We start from the raw sequence: 16,816 nt of genomic DNA, 5'->3' as shown, positions 1-16,816 counted from the left end.
CTATCATTATTTTATTTATTTTTTTATCGGTTTTACCACGTCTCGCGATAATATATTACATTTCCATACATTACTACTAGGGTCTCGCGCCTTCGAGATGACGTTCCAATCCCAATCCGTCTCCATGGACACGGCGTGCTCTCGCCTCCGCTGCTGTGTTACTGTTTAACCGTTCGGGTGGAAACGGAAAGCGTCCGGCTACTAACGAGCACAAGTAGCTTTCCCTCACCGGTTAAATGGCAAGTTTAAACAGAAACACATATGTTGTATAATAGAGTATTTTTGTAAAACAGTTTTGATTGCTACACGCTGACTGGGCAAAAAAAAAGAAATTCCTCACAAGTTTCTACCGAGGCGGAAATAGTGAGACACAACTGTTTACTGGGCAAATTGTCAGCATGGCCAAGAGGGCAGTTTACATGCCCATCAGGGTGTGAATATGGAAAGTGAGAAATAGTTCCCCGATGCGAGGTTTGGCCTTTCGTCTTTAATCTCAGTTCACCGGTACAATTAAAATGTCGTCACTGGTGTGACTGGTTTTGTCGCCGTATGATGAGAACTTTACCATGCTACTCGGTGGATTAGCAGTTAGTTAGCTGGCTAGCTATCGTTCCTATTTTGGTGTTACTCTATTAGCAAGCTATTTATCTTTGCTATTTCTTCGCTCAGTGTATTTATCATCGAGACGAATCTCCGCATGGTTTAGCCTGTTCCGAGTATCTAAATGTTTTGGAGCTGTATTTGATTTAAATGCGCATTAGAAAGTACATGTTTGGACACTACTTACTTATGCTAGAAATCCAGCCAGCTAGTTAAGTCACCACCGACTTCAGGTGTTGTTTATAAATGTAAATGGCCTAAATACCGATTCTTCGGTTTATTCTGAAGTGATGGTTAATTCTTGCTCCAACCACCTCCTTTAACGATCAAGTCTAAAGGGTGTTCTAGTCCTAAGTACAAAACAAAACTCTTTCCTGAATCTTAAAATGCCTACCATGAATTTAGCTGTTGTGTTCGTCAATCTGCATTCACTACCCACTTTCTTAGAATCACCTTATAAATGTACAGTTAGAGTGAAATCTGTTGCCATGCACAGTTTGCGATGTGCACTTCTTCAGCTGTCACAGGGGCAGTGCTTTGGGGAGGTTTTTAGGTGGTGCATGATTCTCACGTCGGTAGTCAAATGAACATATTTCCAATATGTGGGTTTGTGAATGTAAGAATGTATACTGAATACTGAAGTCTGTAAAGCCTGACTGCAGGGCCCTCACACATACACAGGAGCAGATGGAGTAAGCTTATGATTTGTTCTGCAGGAACATGGCAGACACCAGCAATTGCCAGAAAAACTGGTACTCCATACTAGGGGCTTCTCCCAGTGATGATTTACACGAGCTGAAGCAGAAGTATCAGAGGCTTGTACTTATGGTATGTATGTGTTTATGTATTTATTTATGTACCTTTCTTGCTATTCTCCAGGTTAAAAAAAGATCAACAGTCACTAGCCACTCTAATCAAGTGGTACCTGTAATAGTGAAACACCACTTCATTAGAAACAGCTTGGAGCTGTATGGTTTAGTCTCTTGCCATTACGGTGTACTCATGCTTCGCCCTCGGCAGTGTCCGTTTGATGTGACCTGTTTGATGCTATACCTGATTAACTTGTGGCAGCAGTAGAGCTGGTCAATATTGGGGCCAAAAAAACCTTTAATTTTTTTAAAGGTTTCTGTATGGTTCCCAGTTATGATGTAGATTTTTTTGTTTCTGAAGTGGGGCATTCTAATTCAAACAGATCATTTTTAGAATGGACTTTGGAAGATTTAGAGTAGAAAAACAGTAGCAAATACCACCATCTATCTATAAGAACCACATAGTGAATACAGTGGTTTCTTTTAAATATCCTTCAACTGGACTCAAGTAGAACAAAACTGTAGAATAAATCAATGTAAGAAAAGTTTTCTTTAGTTGTCTCATTTCAATAATAGCAAGCAGCTCTCACTTTGAACAAATATAATCTGCTTACTTTTCAGTTAAAGAAAATTAAAAGCATTGTTTGTAGCCCTCAGTTATCTATCAAAAAGCAGAAGTCCTGATATAAGCAAATATTAGATACAAACAGTCCATCAAAGTCTGTCTCTGAAGTTCTATAGTTAAAGCTGAGGAAATTTGGGAAGCAGAAATGCAAAGTGTTGTGTTTGTAGCTCTCGATGAGCTCTATAAAGAGCAAATATCTTGAGGTTTAATAACACAAACATTTTACTAAAGCCTATGGCAAAGCTGCCCAACACAGGGCAATGATGCAGCAGATGTCAGCTGCTTTCCAGCGGGAGCTTTGGTGTGTGTGAGGGCAGCTCACATTAGTGTTTTCATCATGCTGGTTCTCACATTGTTCCCATTCCTCCAGGAAAAACTTTGTCGCGCTGCCACTTGTTGTTGCAGCTGACTTTTGACGCAATTTACATTTAAATTTATTCAACATCAAATTATTCAAGTCCATGCTAATTTTGTGTCACTGAAGTGATGTTTCCAGCTTTCTTTGCTGCGAACTCATTACTCTGCAAAGTTTTTATGGTGCATATGCATGACAGGGTGGAGCCTGCACAGAGACCTGTGGGAAATGGCATTCATCTAGTGCAGAAGGCTGTTTTTCATTCGTTTTGCTTAAAAACTGATACTTTAACAATAAAATATGTGTATATGTAAACATGTACAAGCTTGATTATCACGCTAAATCAATAATTCCGCTGAATGAAATTGATCGGGAAAATCGTTCAACGCTAGGCAGCACAACACCCATTAACCTTCCAATACCATGTGAGTTCTGCTGCTGTGTTTACAATGGTATGCAAAAGATTATTATTTAACACAGCTGACTGCTTTGGTACATTTGCTGTCTTACAACACACCACTCTTGATCTACTTGATATCTAATTAGGGTAATGCTTGTTTAGTGCAGAAGCACTAGCAGTTTATGTGTTTATGAGAAGAGAAAAAAAAAACCTTCAGTCTACTTCCAAACCCCCATCACTACTATTTTGTGTTGGCCTTGAGCCGATAAATGATATTTTTGGAATATTGAGATAACTTACATAAATAAATTACAATATTAAGTACTATTGTTGTTGTTGTTTTCTCACATACCGTTACCCTGTCACATCTTTCTAATGGCCTCGTCTTTATTTAGCCATTCACTTCCTGCAAGCATTTCAATCTAATTAAACATCTATACAATAGAAAAGATTGTGGTTAGTTTTGCACCAAACATGACCAACTAACACACTACAAGTATACATTTTTTAAAATGATGCCTAAAAAGATCGTAACCGATTTTAAGTCTGTCAGTGAATGCTGGTGTAGCTGCGAAGAGAACAAAAAGACTCGGGAACATGTGATGAGCTCTCCTGTAGAGAGTGAAAAGATGCTTGCCAGAAGAAGTGCATCAACGTGGCAGTTTGGCACAGTTTTGGTTTTAAACCAAATGAACACAGAGAACTCGTTTAGATGTTACCACTGATAGAAAATAAAATTAAAATCTCAAAAGTAACTGGTAATTGCTGTCATAAGTTCATAAAGTGCTGATTGGCAAGAACTGCTGAAAAGATAAATGTATGATAATAGCAGAATGTGCATCAGCTAAATGCCATAAATGTAAATGTGAATGTTCATGTCTGAACCACTCTGTGTAGATAAAAACTATAAACTACCGTAACTACTGAAGAGCTACAGATGAAGCCATTTTTTTAGCACAGCAGAATTTTTATCCAGAATTAAGATCCACCACTCTCCCGATGAGACGCAGCAGTTTACTTGTGTAGCGGCCGCAAAAAAAAGGTCACACTGCTGAAATAGACAGTCCATAGATGGGGTACTTCTTGACTGAGTCACTCATGTGGGGTACTTAACTGAATTTGTGATTTCTCTCGCATAGGTGAGAGCTCTATGAGTCATGGTCTCACAGCTAAAAACTGCGCTCTCAACTTTGGGTGGTGAAAATACCATATATTCACATTTCTTTCAGTCTCTAGTGCTGTACGGAACATGGAAGGTTGGTCAGTTCTGTCAGCTCTGTCAGTTCTGTCAGCTCTGTCAGTTCTGTTAGCTCTGTCAGTTCTGTTAGTTCTGTCAGTTCTGTTAGCTCTGTCAGTTCTGTCAGTTCTGTTAGCTCTGTTAGCTCTGTCAGTTCTGTCAGTTCTTTTAGCTCTGTCAGTTCTGTTAGCTCTCTCAGTTCTGCTAGTTCTTTTAGCTGTGTCAGTTCTGTTAGCTCTGTCAGTTCTGTGAGTTCTGTTAGCTCTATCAGTTCTGTTAGCTCTATCAGTTCATTAGTTTTGTTAGCTCTGTCAGTTCTGCTAGTTCTGTTAGCTCTGTCAGTTCTGTCAGCTCTGTCAGTTCTGTGAGTTCTGTCAGCTCTGTCAGTTCTGTTAGCGCTGTCAGTTCTGTTAGCGCTGTCAGTTCTGTCAGCTCTGTCAGTTCTGTTAGCTCTGTCAGCTCTGTCAGTTCTGTCAGCTCTCAGTTCTGTTAGTGCTGTTAGCTCTGTCAGTTCTTTTAGCTGTCAGTTCTGTTAGCTGTTAGCTCTGTCAGTTCTGTTAGCTCTGTCGGTTCTGTTAGCTCTGTCGGTTTTGTTAGCTCTGTCAGTTCTTTCAGTTCTGTTAGCTCTGTCAGTTCTTTCAGTTCTGTTAGCTCTATCAGTTCTGTTAGCTCTGTTAGTTCTGTTAGTTTTGTCAGTTTTGTCAGCTCTGTTTGCTCTGTCAGTCCTGTTAGTTCTTTTATCTCTGTCAGTTCTGTTAGCTCTGTCAGTTCTGTTAGCTCTATCACTTCTGTTAGCTCCGTCACTTCTGTCAGTTCTGTTAGCTCTGTCAGTTCTGTTAGTTTTGTCAGTTTTGTCAGCTCTGTTTGCTCTGTCAGTTCTGTCAGTTCTTTTATCTCTGTCAGTTCTGTTAGTTTTTTCAGTTCTGTTAGTTCTGTCAGCTCGGCCGGAACATGCGAGGGCTGGAGAAGTGCCACTGCTAAACGGGACCTTCCACTGTAGCGTTGCTGGTTAAAGTGGTTGGGATGTTACTGTGCGGCAGTACTGGGCCCAGCCCAACCCATCCATACCCACTCACCCTTCACAGGAACCTGCAGTGCATCCACATATGTTTGCACAGAGCAGAGGCCCAGTGGCAGCATAGCAAGGCAGTAGAGACAGGAAGTAGATCAATTTTATGGTGGTGGAGATGGGACATTGATCAGTGGGGACTTTCACAAACAATGAATCTGTTTCTATTTAGCAACCTTGTCATTTCAACTCATTGTTTCACATGCCAGTTTAATCAAATTGCATATGTACTGCAAGCTCAGTTCTGCTGGGTTCCTTATTAAAATGAAGGCATGACTGGCTTGTCACTATATACTCATAGTCCTGTTTCATGTGAAGATGGCATAGCATTGCCAGTTTCCCAATGTCATTAGGAGGCACCGTACAACATGTACAATAGAATTTACACTGAGCTTACCAGCAGGACACAGTGTGCAGTCTTAAAGTAGTTGTGGGATTTATGTGATTATAATAAATGATTAAGAAGCTCAAATTGAAATAGTAAAATTCATGTTCAGAAGTGTAAACATCAAGCTTGCCAGCCATGTGTACTTGTTTCTACATCAGCTGTTCAAGAATCTAGTGGCCTGCTCCCTGTGTAAAATATGGAAGCGTGGGAATGGGTGCGCAGGCAGGAGGCTTAGCAGAAGCGCCGAAAGCAAACACAGCGTTATGAGTCATGCGGCTCAGTGAGTAACAGTGAACAACCAATCATATTACTACAGAGTGGTTTCTCTTCTAATGATGGAACCCAGATTGTCGCATCCCACCCAGTTGTTTAATCTGCTCGGTTTAAACTCAAACCCAATTCAATTAAAGCAGTGTGCAGTAAATCCGTCGGGAAGCCCACAGATCCATTAGAGGAGTCTCTCTGAGGCGCGCAGTCTTCCAGCCCTGTGGCTCCCAGCTCACTGCAGTGGTTCGGTGAAGTGGTGGCACCGCGAGAAACTCCGCTGCCAACACCCGCCAGCTTACCTCCGCCAGCTGCTGCGAGCCGAGCAGGGCTCCTGAAAGGTTTCTGCGGAGGCCTGTTTTTAAACGTGTCCGCGCGGAATTCCGTCAGGCTTCAACCTGCGTTGTTAAAACACGTTCCCTGGAATGCTGAAACGAGGTGTTGTGTTTTCCCCCTGGACGCGTCTGGAGTCCCGTGCGTATGTAGTGTGGGAGCGGGCTGACAATAGGTGGCAGTAGCGTGATGTCGGCAGCCTTTGCAATACCCCCCACCCCCCCACCTCCTGTGCGGCTGGGCATGAGGAACAGGATAGGCGGGTACCCCCCGGGCACGCGTGCGTGCTCACCGACAGTCCCTCCGCTGATGTATGGCCACAGCCGGAAAGAGCTTCAAATTGGCCTGCCCTTTACATTGTGTCTCTGCTCAACTAGCTCCATTAGACCCGGCAAATGAATATTTTACAATGCATGCAAAGAGACAGCAATTAAAGCGTGTAAGTCCTGAGATGAGGCAGGAAGGGAGGTAGAGGGGGCGAGGCTCCTCAGCAAAGCCGCTGCCTCCCGTGCGGGGTTTGCGTTAGTAGGCCACACCTGGGCTTTGTCAGGGGAAGCTGAGAGGGCAGTGCCCTTGGGATGAGTGTGAGAAGAGCCACAGTTTGTCTGCCAGAGGCCACCACTCCCGTACCAAACAATAGGCTACCCTAACTTATATTCACTTATGTTTATACTTTAGCATAAGTTAAAACGTACACGTTAGTAAACATTACAGTGATTATTTGGATTTAATTTGTTGGTGAAATCTGATAGAAAAGGCTTCATTTATCTTCATTAAACATGCTGTATGCTGGTGTTTTTCAGATTTCTGGAATATCCTTTATCTATCTATCTATCTATCTATCTATCTATCTATCTATCTATCTATCTATCTATCTATCTATCTATCTATCTATATATATATATATATATACACACACACACACCCCACACACACAGAGAGAGAGAGAGTAAATAAACAATAAACACTACTACAGAACTCCACTGGGAATCTTTGTGCAGTGGAAAATGTTGTGTGTGGAGTGTCAGTAAATGTTGGCATACCAAAGCTTGACTACATGAAAGGAGAATTATAAAATAATCCAGATCTGTGCAGCTGCCTATGTGACCATTGAGGGTACCAGTGGCAGTTGACCTGGGCTTTCACGCCGGACAGAGCGACCCTGGGGGATGTTCGGGGGTTCAGCAGGGTGACAGGCTCGAGGCTAAGCCCCACTTCAGAGCCACGGACATTCGCCTCCGTGCGGAGCTATTTCCCCGCCCTGCAGGGGACGCTCCGGCTGGGGAGAGACCCGGCACTTTCAGACTTACTTCCGTAGCCCTCCAGGAGCCAGCAGGGAGACTACCGCCGGGCTGGTTGTCATTGTTCCTGCCGCCGGTGGTCTTTGATGCGGACAGCTTGTGTTGCGCTCTTGGCAGGTGTGCCAAGCCCAGCACAGGCCAGGGAGCTGTGGGCTTATGTAACGCTAACTACATTCTGTAGTAACCCGCTTCCATCGAGATAACGAGGCCGTTTTTTGGTGTGTGTGTGTGTGTGTGTATGGAGCTGGAGGTTTTGAGATTATGTAACATTTGCAGTGTTTATGTGAAAGATTTGCCTCAGACTGCGGAAAGAGCTTCTGGTGCTGTCGACATTCATGTGTCAAATTCCACGTTTTGGCCGTAGGTGAAGATTCCCAGTATTGTCCGTGGAGAGAACTCGGATGGCTCACCCTTTAGCTGTTACACTGGGCCTTGCTATTCCACCTCCATACGTCTTAACGCAGAGTACAGCTTTGATGAAGATGATCATTCAGACGTCCCTGGGCCTCCCAGCTTATGCCGTGGCTTCCTTATCTACTATTTGCATAAATTGCTTGAAGATCGAGCTAATGGTGACTCACAAATCGGCGCTTTCGCTTTTATTTTTCCTACCGTTTGATCTGTGGACTTCAGTGCCTCTGTGACCTTCTCTCATCCCGCCCGTTACCTCTGCCCCCGTGGATCCTTTCCTGCTCCCGCTCAGGATATCTGACCTGTTTGCACGTTCCCACACACAAGTTGGTGTAATCCTCTCCATGGGCGTCCTGCACACCCCGGGTCCGGAGACTCTGCGCTGCTTGGGGTCGAGCCATTCTGGTAGTTTTAATTAAGAAGAGCTTTGAGGAAACCAAAGACGGAAGCTTCTAACTTGGGACCTGAATTTTGCTTTGTCTAATGCATGTCTACTTCTAAAGACTAGTGTGTGCTAAAGCATATATCAAAGGTAGAGGTCAGGGCTTTAAGTCAGTAATCAATATCAGTGCAGAGCTGGAGGACCCTGGTGATTAGTGATGTGGGACTGTATCTGTGTTGCGTGTGTATTGGCAGATAAATGAAGTCACAATACTGGTGCAGGTTTGATTTGACTGATATTTAGGGCTCATATGATGCTACTCTACAGCTTTTCTGCAGACCGGACAGGTGTGGAAGCTATCCACTCCCAGTGCTGCGTGCGGGGCTGTGTCATTGGTTCATTTTGACTGCTTCGACTTTGAGTAAATAAAGGCTTACTATCCAGATAAACTTATAAAAATGTTTGCACTACACTATTAATCTATTTTACAGGACAAAGGAATCTATACACATACAATGCAGCAAAGTTCTTCTCATAGGAGAATGGATCCTTGGTGAATGGTGAAATTCCATGCGTCCCAAAAGTGCTGTTCCTCGCTGAATATTTGTATCCAAGCCAAATAATAAAAAACACAGATACGGACGACGCTTCTTCCTACCATTTTGCTTCCTACCAGAAAAGTGACGTACGGAATTACTCAGTCGATCCACGGTTCGGAGAGAGTTATTGTGTGTGAAAGCAGACCCAGAATCGGTCCTGTGTGCAGGCTCAAGTATTCAGGATGAGTGTGAAGGCGCCCTTACGCTTCCACGGTCCTGCCGAGCAGAATCAGCAAGCATGTGACTGAAGCAGTAGGGGCTTTTACTTTGATTACCAGTCGTGTGTGTTGACATAAATACAAGAAATCCATGATATGAGTGTTTTCGTCATCAGTGTGAGTGAGACTCACTTTCATATGTATATGTGGGTGGATTCATGCAGCCAGCATGTGGCTGAGTGCAACCGTGGAGCGCCTCTTGCCTCGTGGGCCGTTTGTGAGCTGTGCAGGACGCTGGGGTCAGACTCGGATAAACTGCCTGACCCTTCCTCCATCCATCAGCCAGCTCTTCGTGCCAGGACACAGGAGCTCCGCAACCACACAGTCTCTCCGGTCTCCCCACCCCTGGCCTGTCTTTCACAGAGCCTTTGCCCTTTTAAACTGTAATCCTGCCATTACTGAGGAACTGTTTTAAATTGATTGGAGACGACTTGGTAGAGGAGAGCTCCACCCCCTCAACTCCATGCACCTCCCACATCCCATAAATGCCCCGCCTCCTCCACGCCCTTTCCACCTTCCCTCCAGTCACGGTCCAGAAATGATGCTTGTTGGTGATCGTGAGGGTAATTTTTGGCTCATTGGTGAAGTCAGTGTTCTTTTGCCTGTCTCCTGTTTCATTTAAATGGACTGCTTGTCCAATCAAGAATATCAAAACTTCATAACAGATAAGAGACAGAGAGAGGGTAGAGACGGGAACGATCATTTAAACACTCAAGCAACCCTAAATTTTAATTAGTTTTAAAACTAATTGCTTTATGGAATAGTTTAATCTTCCCTTTCCTTTAATTTACAAATATAAGCCTAACAGTAATCGGCTACCCAGCACTGCTGGTTATTGGCCAGCAGTGCAGCCACCAAAACACAGCAACCATACAGAAGTCCTGCAAAGGCACGTCAGAATGGAATCACTGGCCAGGTCAGACGGCTCAAGAGGACCAGGCTGCTTTCCTCTTTCTCCCTTAGTCCTTCCATGGGCGGCAACGGCTCCCTCCTTTGCGGATGGCCAAGATCCGTCCTCTGGAGCAAAATCACTTCACTCTGTGTGAGCATATCCAGTCCAGCGGGAGGGGGTGGGGGGGTTGAGAGTGCACGCTACTGGTGGAGCATTACTGTGAGCTAGCTGTGGCTACATCATCATTTAGTCAGAGTGCCTGGGCTCCACAAGTCACGTTTTCAGGTCTTAGGACGCCGCGGCGGCGGCGCGTCACCTTTGACCTCCCGCCCAGGCCACCAGGCCGGTCTGCTCTCCCTCTCCGTGATCATCTGTCCTCTGTGATTGTTTTTCCCCCTGCTTTCTTTTTGCGCCGTAATCTGTTTGTGTTTGCTCAACTCTGCCTCCTCCGGTCAATTGGCCAGAAGAAATGCGACGTGCTATGAGCAGACCATCCGTACAGAGCACTGGACACATGCTGGGATGATGATTGTTGTTGTTGTCGTTGTTGTTGTTGTTGTTTGTCCCTTGTTCTTCTCCCCTCTCATTGACTGTCAGACTTTCAGGGACTAGCTTTCTGTTAATAACTTCGGTTCTTAATAACAGGTCTCCAGTAGGTTATGCCCCGCGCCTCACCTGCTTCACCAGGCCACAGCGCGGCCTAAGCGCACACCAGTGCTCATAGTTTGTTTTGATTGGTAGCTTCACCCAGACAAGCAGAAGCCCGGCATCTCGGCGGAGGAGGCGTCCCTGCAGCTGCGCAGGTTCCTGGACGTGGATCAGGCCTGGAAGGTGTTGGGCGACGAGGAGAGAAGGAGAGCATTTGACCTGCAGCTGCGTGGTATGTACCTTCTCCTACTGACGACACCTGCGCACCTTTAGACCTTTAGAGGATAGCTCGTTTCATCCTGGTGAAGATATCAAGCCTCCTTCACTGCATCAGAAATGTGTGTTCTACCGGCACTGGTGCTGAATAGAGACAAAACATTGTCTGGTATTTAGCTTGAAGGCGGGCTTAGACTGTGGCATACTTGTGCTAGCTTACGGAAGAGTTCCATGGAGACAGCAAAAGGCTTCTTCAAGCGTTCGATAAATGATGCAAACGTAAAATGATTTCGTTTAGTTGAATTGTATGAATACTATGATTCTTCAGACACTAAGAGAACACTCATTTGCAACTTCTGAGATTGGTCAGGATGATTGCAGCAGCCACTACAAAATTATGTTATATGTTAGTCGGCTCATCTGCATGTTACTACCTTTCACGATATCAGTATTGCAGAGGCCAGGCATCGAGGTGTCAGCTGAGTGGTGTGCTTGTGTGGTGTTTGGAAAGGTCACATGACATGAGCTGTTAACTAGGCCATTTAGAAAAGCATGGGCAGTAGTTTCAGACACGAGGTTTCATTGGCTGTCAAAATGGCGTCAATGTACAATATGTTGTAAAGCTTTTTTTTGTGGCGATTAATACGTCGCTAAATTGAAATAAGGCTTATCCAGGCTGTTTGCAGATTGATCATTTATCATTTACATTATTTGATTAAAGACTTAAAGACAAAAAAGAGGTTGTCCAACAGAAAACGAGGTGAGCGTGCGAGCGTGCGTGCGAGCGTGCGTGCGTGGAACAGAGCGAGACAGTTTTAGAATGTGTGTATGGGGGAGCAGGATGGGGAGAGAGGGAGAGGAAATGTAGGTCAGGTCTATCACACATGGCCTGTTCTTACATGAAGTGATGGGCTGTCTCTCTCCTCTGGCCTGAGGAAAGAGCTCCTCCAGCTTCCATTAGGAGCTTCAATAAATGTACATCCAGGCACACCATTAAAGCAGCGGTGCTGGGCAGCCCTCTGGGGGGGGGAACACCCGCCTACAACCCCCACCCTCCGCACCAGCTGTTTGGGGTCACAGTGCACCCGCCCTCCTTCCCCAGTGGACGCAGACGTTCGAACTGGATTTCATGTGTGCTGTCGCAAACTGTCCCCTGAAACTTACCAGTACCCCTTTCTGAGGCTGAGACATACAACAGCGATCTCTTTGTTGTACAGAAAGCACACATTTGTCGTTCCGATGTTACTTCAGGAAAGTCCGTCTTAGTCAGGCGCGCCGGTCTGGCGGTTCCAGGTAGTCACCTGCTCACGTGCCTGTGGCGGTAATCAAGCCCAGCGATTGACTCAGGCTTGTTCCCCAGCCCAGTATGAGGAGCGATTGATCGGGCCCTGATTGGCCTTTACTCCAGTGGCTCGGGGGTCAAAGTGTGGGTAAGAGTGCAGTAGAGAGGTTTAACCCTGATGTAGCTGGAACCACTACGCCATAGTCATATGCTTCAGGATATTAATATATGAAAGTGGGATATATATTCATGAATATTTAAACAGTCTGTTCTTTATGCAACATGAAGAAAGGATATTCCTGAATATTTAAATAGATCATTCTTTATGCAATGTGAAGGAAAGGTTATTTTTTCACACTGCATAAAGAATGTGAATGAAGCAGCCGTGTTTTTCTTCATTTCAGAGTAACCAGGAATGTTTGAAAATGATCGCGCTTTTATATGTATATATTTGTGCATGCATGTGCAGTCTCAAGCATATATCTATACACCATATTTTGTTACTGTGTGTGTGTGTGTGTGTGTACCTTTGGGTATGAATGTGTGTCTGTGCGTGTCTGTGCATGTGTGTCTGTGCATGCGCATGTGTGCGTGCGTGTGCGTATGTGTGCGTGTGTGTCTACGTAGGATGTGTGTGTGTGTGTGTGTGTCTGTGTGTGCAGTGCGGAGGTCATCTTAGTGGACCAGATCCATCCTGGTCCTCTCCATGTCTGTTCCATCTCAAACTGTTGCCCACTCATGCTTGGTAATTACTCCTCATTTAAACTGTCAGCATCATCCCATAGCCAAATAAGCACTGCTTGGCCATGATGGCACTGGGGCCCATCTCATATGATAACTTCTATCCAGAACCAGAACTCGCTGACCCACGTGCACCTACATGGTGGCCATAATAGGATTAAACCCCTTATTAGAGTTTAATGGCATCCCTCTGTTCCATGTATAGTTGACTTTTACCGTCTTTTATGTGTCAGTTCTCCCACTGCAGTTATAACGTACAAACCAACCTAGACACAGCAAGCCTCCCTGGCAGAGTAGCAGTGCAGACTGGACAGCAGTCTGTTGGTCTGCACAGGGCAGATGTAGGCTAGACAGCAGTCTGTTGGTCCGCACAGGGCAGATGTAGACTGGACAGCGGTCTGTTGGTCGGCACAGGGCAGATGTAGACTGGACAACGGTCTGTTGGTCTGCACAGAGCAGATGTAGACTGGACAGCGGTCTGTTGGTCTGCACAGAGCAGATGTAGACTGGACAGCGGTCTGTTGGTCGGCCCAGGGCAGATGTAGACTGGACAGCGGTCTGTGAGTCTGCACAGGGCAGATGTAGACTGGACAGCGGTTTGTGAGTCTGCACAGGGCAGATGTAGACTGGACAGCGGTCTGTTGGTCGGCCCAGGGCAGATGTAGACTAGACAGCAGTCTGTTGGTCGGCACAGGGCAGATGTAGACTGGACAGCGGTTTGTGAGTCTGCACAGGGCAGATGTGATGGGTTAATGAGAGCATTTCACTAATTTGAGCGGCGCTTCTGCAGGTGTGAAACACGCTTCTGACGACTCTTTTGTTGAAAGTACCCACACGTTTTTACTCATCTCCACCTCAACTACACATTCCCCCTTTTCTTATGGCATGGGAATTAGTGGTGCAAATTTCTTTGCCAGACTTTAGGAGGGACTTGCAGGGCCAACTGTAGCGGCACGCGCTCAGGGCAGACTGCAGACTAATTAAAGGCAAACATGTTGAAAAGTGGCACAGGGACGTGCTAATTACCATTCTCTCACAACGGCTGCAGGGCTCTTCTCTCTCGCTCTCTCTCTCTCTCTTTTTTTGTATTTCACGGTGTTACATCTTGGTCTTTCTTTCCTCCTCCCCCCTCATTCCACTCCTGTGACAATTAATTGTCAGATTTCATATTTTCATATTCCAGAAACTGTCTTTCACACTCTTAATATATGTTGGCTTTTACTGAAAGCCTGTGTCGGCTCAGCCTGTTGGGAGTGCCTATGTGGGGGCCTTTTGTGAGAGTCTGACGCCCCCTGCTCTGGCGTTTTTTTCCTGAAGCACCTTTTGTCTGCTCTATTCTCTGTGTGTTCGGCGGGGTTGATCCAGGCCAAGCTGGGTTTCACCTGAAACCGTTGTCTAGTTTTCGGCCCCTTTCGTGGCGTTCCGATCTTGCTGTGTGATCTTGATGATCAGGTGGTTTTTCTCCTCTCAGTTGAGGTGAGTTGGGGGTTGAGAACCATGCTGGTCACTCTTAAAGGAATAGTCCAGTGAAAAACCTCATGTAACATGCGTTTTGGTTTTAGTTGGCACAGAAATGATCTCTCGTAGACTCAAGAACCAAGCACTTCACACACAAACTCTTTTGAACCTTTTTGAAATACTCTGAAGGTTAAAAAATTGTTTTACAGTGAAATTTTCTTTTTAACCCGGAGTGTCTATGTACTCGGATATATCAAAGAGAAAATGCAAACAGGAATTGTTTCATGACCAACCATCTGCAAAGGTCATGAGTTATGGATCAAATTAGTCACACCTGTCCCACAATTACTAATTCACTACACTCAGTCTTTAAAGAAGTATAATACAGTGAGTGCCTGTATTCATACTAGCGTAGCGCCATGTGTACCTAACTGTCATATGACGATGTCTGCACGGAAACATCATGATTGCCAATTTTATTTATTTATTTTTTTGTAAAAATCACTTGCTATGATATTGTTTGATATTATGGTATGACATTGGTATGACTGATCACTACTGATTTAGCAACATACGCAGCTTTTCCCTTGTTTTCACATTCCTATTAATTATTATTATTTATTATTATTATTATTATTATTATTATTATTATTATATAATGTGTGTTTGTGTGTGTGTGTGTGTGTGTGTGTGTGCAGCTGATGAGCTAAAGCAGAGCTGGCCAGTGGATGCCTGTGTTCTGCTGGAGGACATGTCCTGGGACAGTGGTGAGTAAAGTCCATTTAGAAAGTTCCAGAACCCCATTCTAGCCACAGCTGCTGCACTCCTGCTTAGTGTGGCTTCTGTGAATGAACCACGGCAGTACAGCCAGTCTCCCAAAGGTTTGTAGATTGAAGCCCAGCGATTGACAGAATAATGTAGGTAAACAAGGCAGCAGTCACAGTCTTGGTCTAGTGGGCTCTGGTGGGCTCCTTGGGGGAAAAAACTCTTAATCCTTATTCTGGAAATCCCTAGATCAAGCCCAAAACTCCATTACCCACAATCCCTCTGGCAGGAAGTAGGTAGGGACTAGGGATTATAAGGAATAGGAAAAGAGATCAAGTTCCCTGGTCTCCTGCTGTGTGGTTTCTGTATAACAGAGGTACAATTCGTAATACTGTTTGGATGCATCATGTAAGTGTTCTTCCAACTCTCAGTATATTGTTGTATCTGATGTTTAAGAATAGCCATACAAGATGGGAGGATGCATGTGTTTGTAACGTTTGCTTCCTTTTGCTGTGGTGTCTTTAAAGCATCTATCTATGCCCTCCTCCACCCCATTATGATAAAGATGATAAAGCCATCCGGATCATTACTTCCTGTCCCTGTTGTTTAATCAGACGCGTTGTGGTGCTCCTCAGTGCATTATACTGTATCCTTCACATGCACACCATAATTCAAACCACCTTCTGTGATCAAGGGCCTTCACAGAGCTCCTGGACTTTCCCTCAGACCTTCTGCCCTTCCTCCGGGACCGAGCTGTAGCAAGACCGTGAAAACACAACTGTCCAGAGTAGCCGCAGAACCCCAGTCCCGCCTCAGACGCTGGTTCTCTGATAACTCCAAACCTCCTGCTGCCGCTGTGCTCCAATCGATATCTCGCCTCTGTTTCAGAGTGCGGGAGTTACTCCTACGGCTGCCGCTGTGGCGGAGAGTTTGTCCTTGAGGAGGAGGAGACGGAGGACATCGCAGTTGTGTGCTGTGACACATGTTCGCTCAGTATCGAAGTGAAAAGGTGTACGTGATGGCTCCTTCCACTGCACAGGCCGTGTGTTGTGGTGCCTTACCTCTCTGGGTACTTACCTCACAGCTGGTAAACTCCTTTGTCATTGAAAGACTAATTTTGGTTTCTTGTCTTGTCTTCCCATTTTGGTCTTTATTTAGTCGAAGGAGTATAAAAAATGGTTTATGCCAAAATCATGTTTCATATTAATGTTTTGTTTAATGTTTTGATCTTATCATTTGCAAAAAAACACCCTTGTTCTTATGCAGAAAGACCTTGCGTGTTTGTTTTGATTCTTGTGCATTGTTGTGAAATATTGTAATTTTAACTTGTTTTATTTGCAATTAATTTATTAAAGAGGACTTCCGTCTTTGTTTCCTCTTCTGGCTGTTTGTGATTGGCTGTGCCCTGCTGCAGTGTCACGCAGCCTAACTGAACCCCTGGACCCTCACCAGAATCCTTCACCAGCTTAGTAAAATGTAAACCATTAAATTCTCACGCAGCCCTGTTTCACAGCATGTACACCATCAGAGGACTCTTTCAGGAAGTGGGTCACATCTTCCTGTTTACTGGAAGCCCTTGGGTTGTTGGCTCTAAGGTGACCTCATTCTTTTCATGGGCCAGACTAGACTCAAACTGGGACCGACCGCATTTTCTCCTAACAACCGCCCAACCCCCATCCCCCAACCCCCCACCACCACCCACTTTGTGAGGGAACACGAACGTTCCAAATGTTGAACGTTTTGCTAACCCAAAGAAGTCTTATTGTTTTTCTTTCTCTCCTGTAATCAGGGGACATGTGGGGTTTCATGGATCAGGAGAAGAG

General features: G+C 45.0%; 2 protein-coding genes across 4 annotated transcripts; one reads left to right on the top strand and one right to left on the bottom strand.

Annotated features, from left to right (window-relative positions):
• The first annotated feature begins 215 nt into the window (after window positions 1-215).
• On the top strand, window positions 216-16,373 carry dnajc24 (DnaJ (Hsp40) homolog, subfamily C, member 24). 3 transcript variants are annotated; one of them, XM_081699255.1, is made up of 5 exons: window positions 216-239; window positions 1,317-1,428; window positions 10,625-10,763; window positions 14,927-14,995; window positions 15,882-16,373. In XM_081699255.1, exons 2-5 carry the CDS (start codon window positions 1,321-1,323, stop codon window positions 16,010-16,012), a joined length of 447 nt encoding a protein of 148 aa, XP_081555381.1. In that variant the 5' UTR covers window positions 216-239; window positions 1,317-1,320; the 3' UTR covers window positions 16,013-16,373. The 3 variants fall into 3 exon arrangements, with proteins under 3 accessions (XP_081555381.1, XP_026880795.1, XP_026880796.1); XM_027024994.3 differs by lacking the exon at window positions 216-239 and adding an exon at window positions 366-471; XM_027024995.3 differs by lacking the exons at window positions 216-239; window positions 15,882-16,373 and adding exons at window positions 366-471; window positions 15,688-15,807.
• On the bottom strand, window positions 3,442-8,193 carry LOC145651740 (uncharacterized). The gene is made up of 3 exons (XM_081699335.1): window positions 8,049-8,193; window positions 4,548-5,039; window positions 3,442-4,512 (listed from the first exon to the last, which is right to left on the bottom strand). The coding sequence occupies exons 1-3, from the start codon at window positions 8,191-8,193 to the stop codon at window positions 4,022-4,024; spliced, it is 1,128 nt and encodes a 375-aa protein (XP_081555461.1). The 3' UTR covers window positions 3,442-4,021.
• Window positions 16,374-16,816: the final 443 nt, after the last annotated feature.

The sequence above is a fragment of the Electrophorus electricus genome, chromosome 16, assembly GCF_041902795.1.
Source record: "Electrophorus electricus isolate QZ-2024a chromosome 16, ASM4190279v1, whole genome shotgun sequence".
Lineage (NCBI taxonomy): Eukaryota > Metazoa > Chordata > Actinopteri > Gymnotiformes > Gymnotidae > Electrophorus > Electrophorus electricus.
This window is presented reverse-complemented; position numbering and strand designations above follow the sequence as displayed.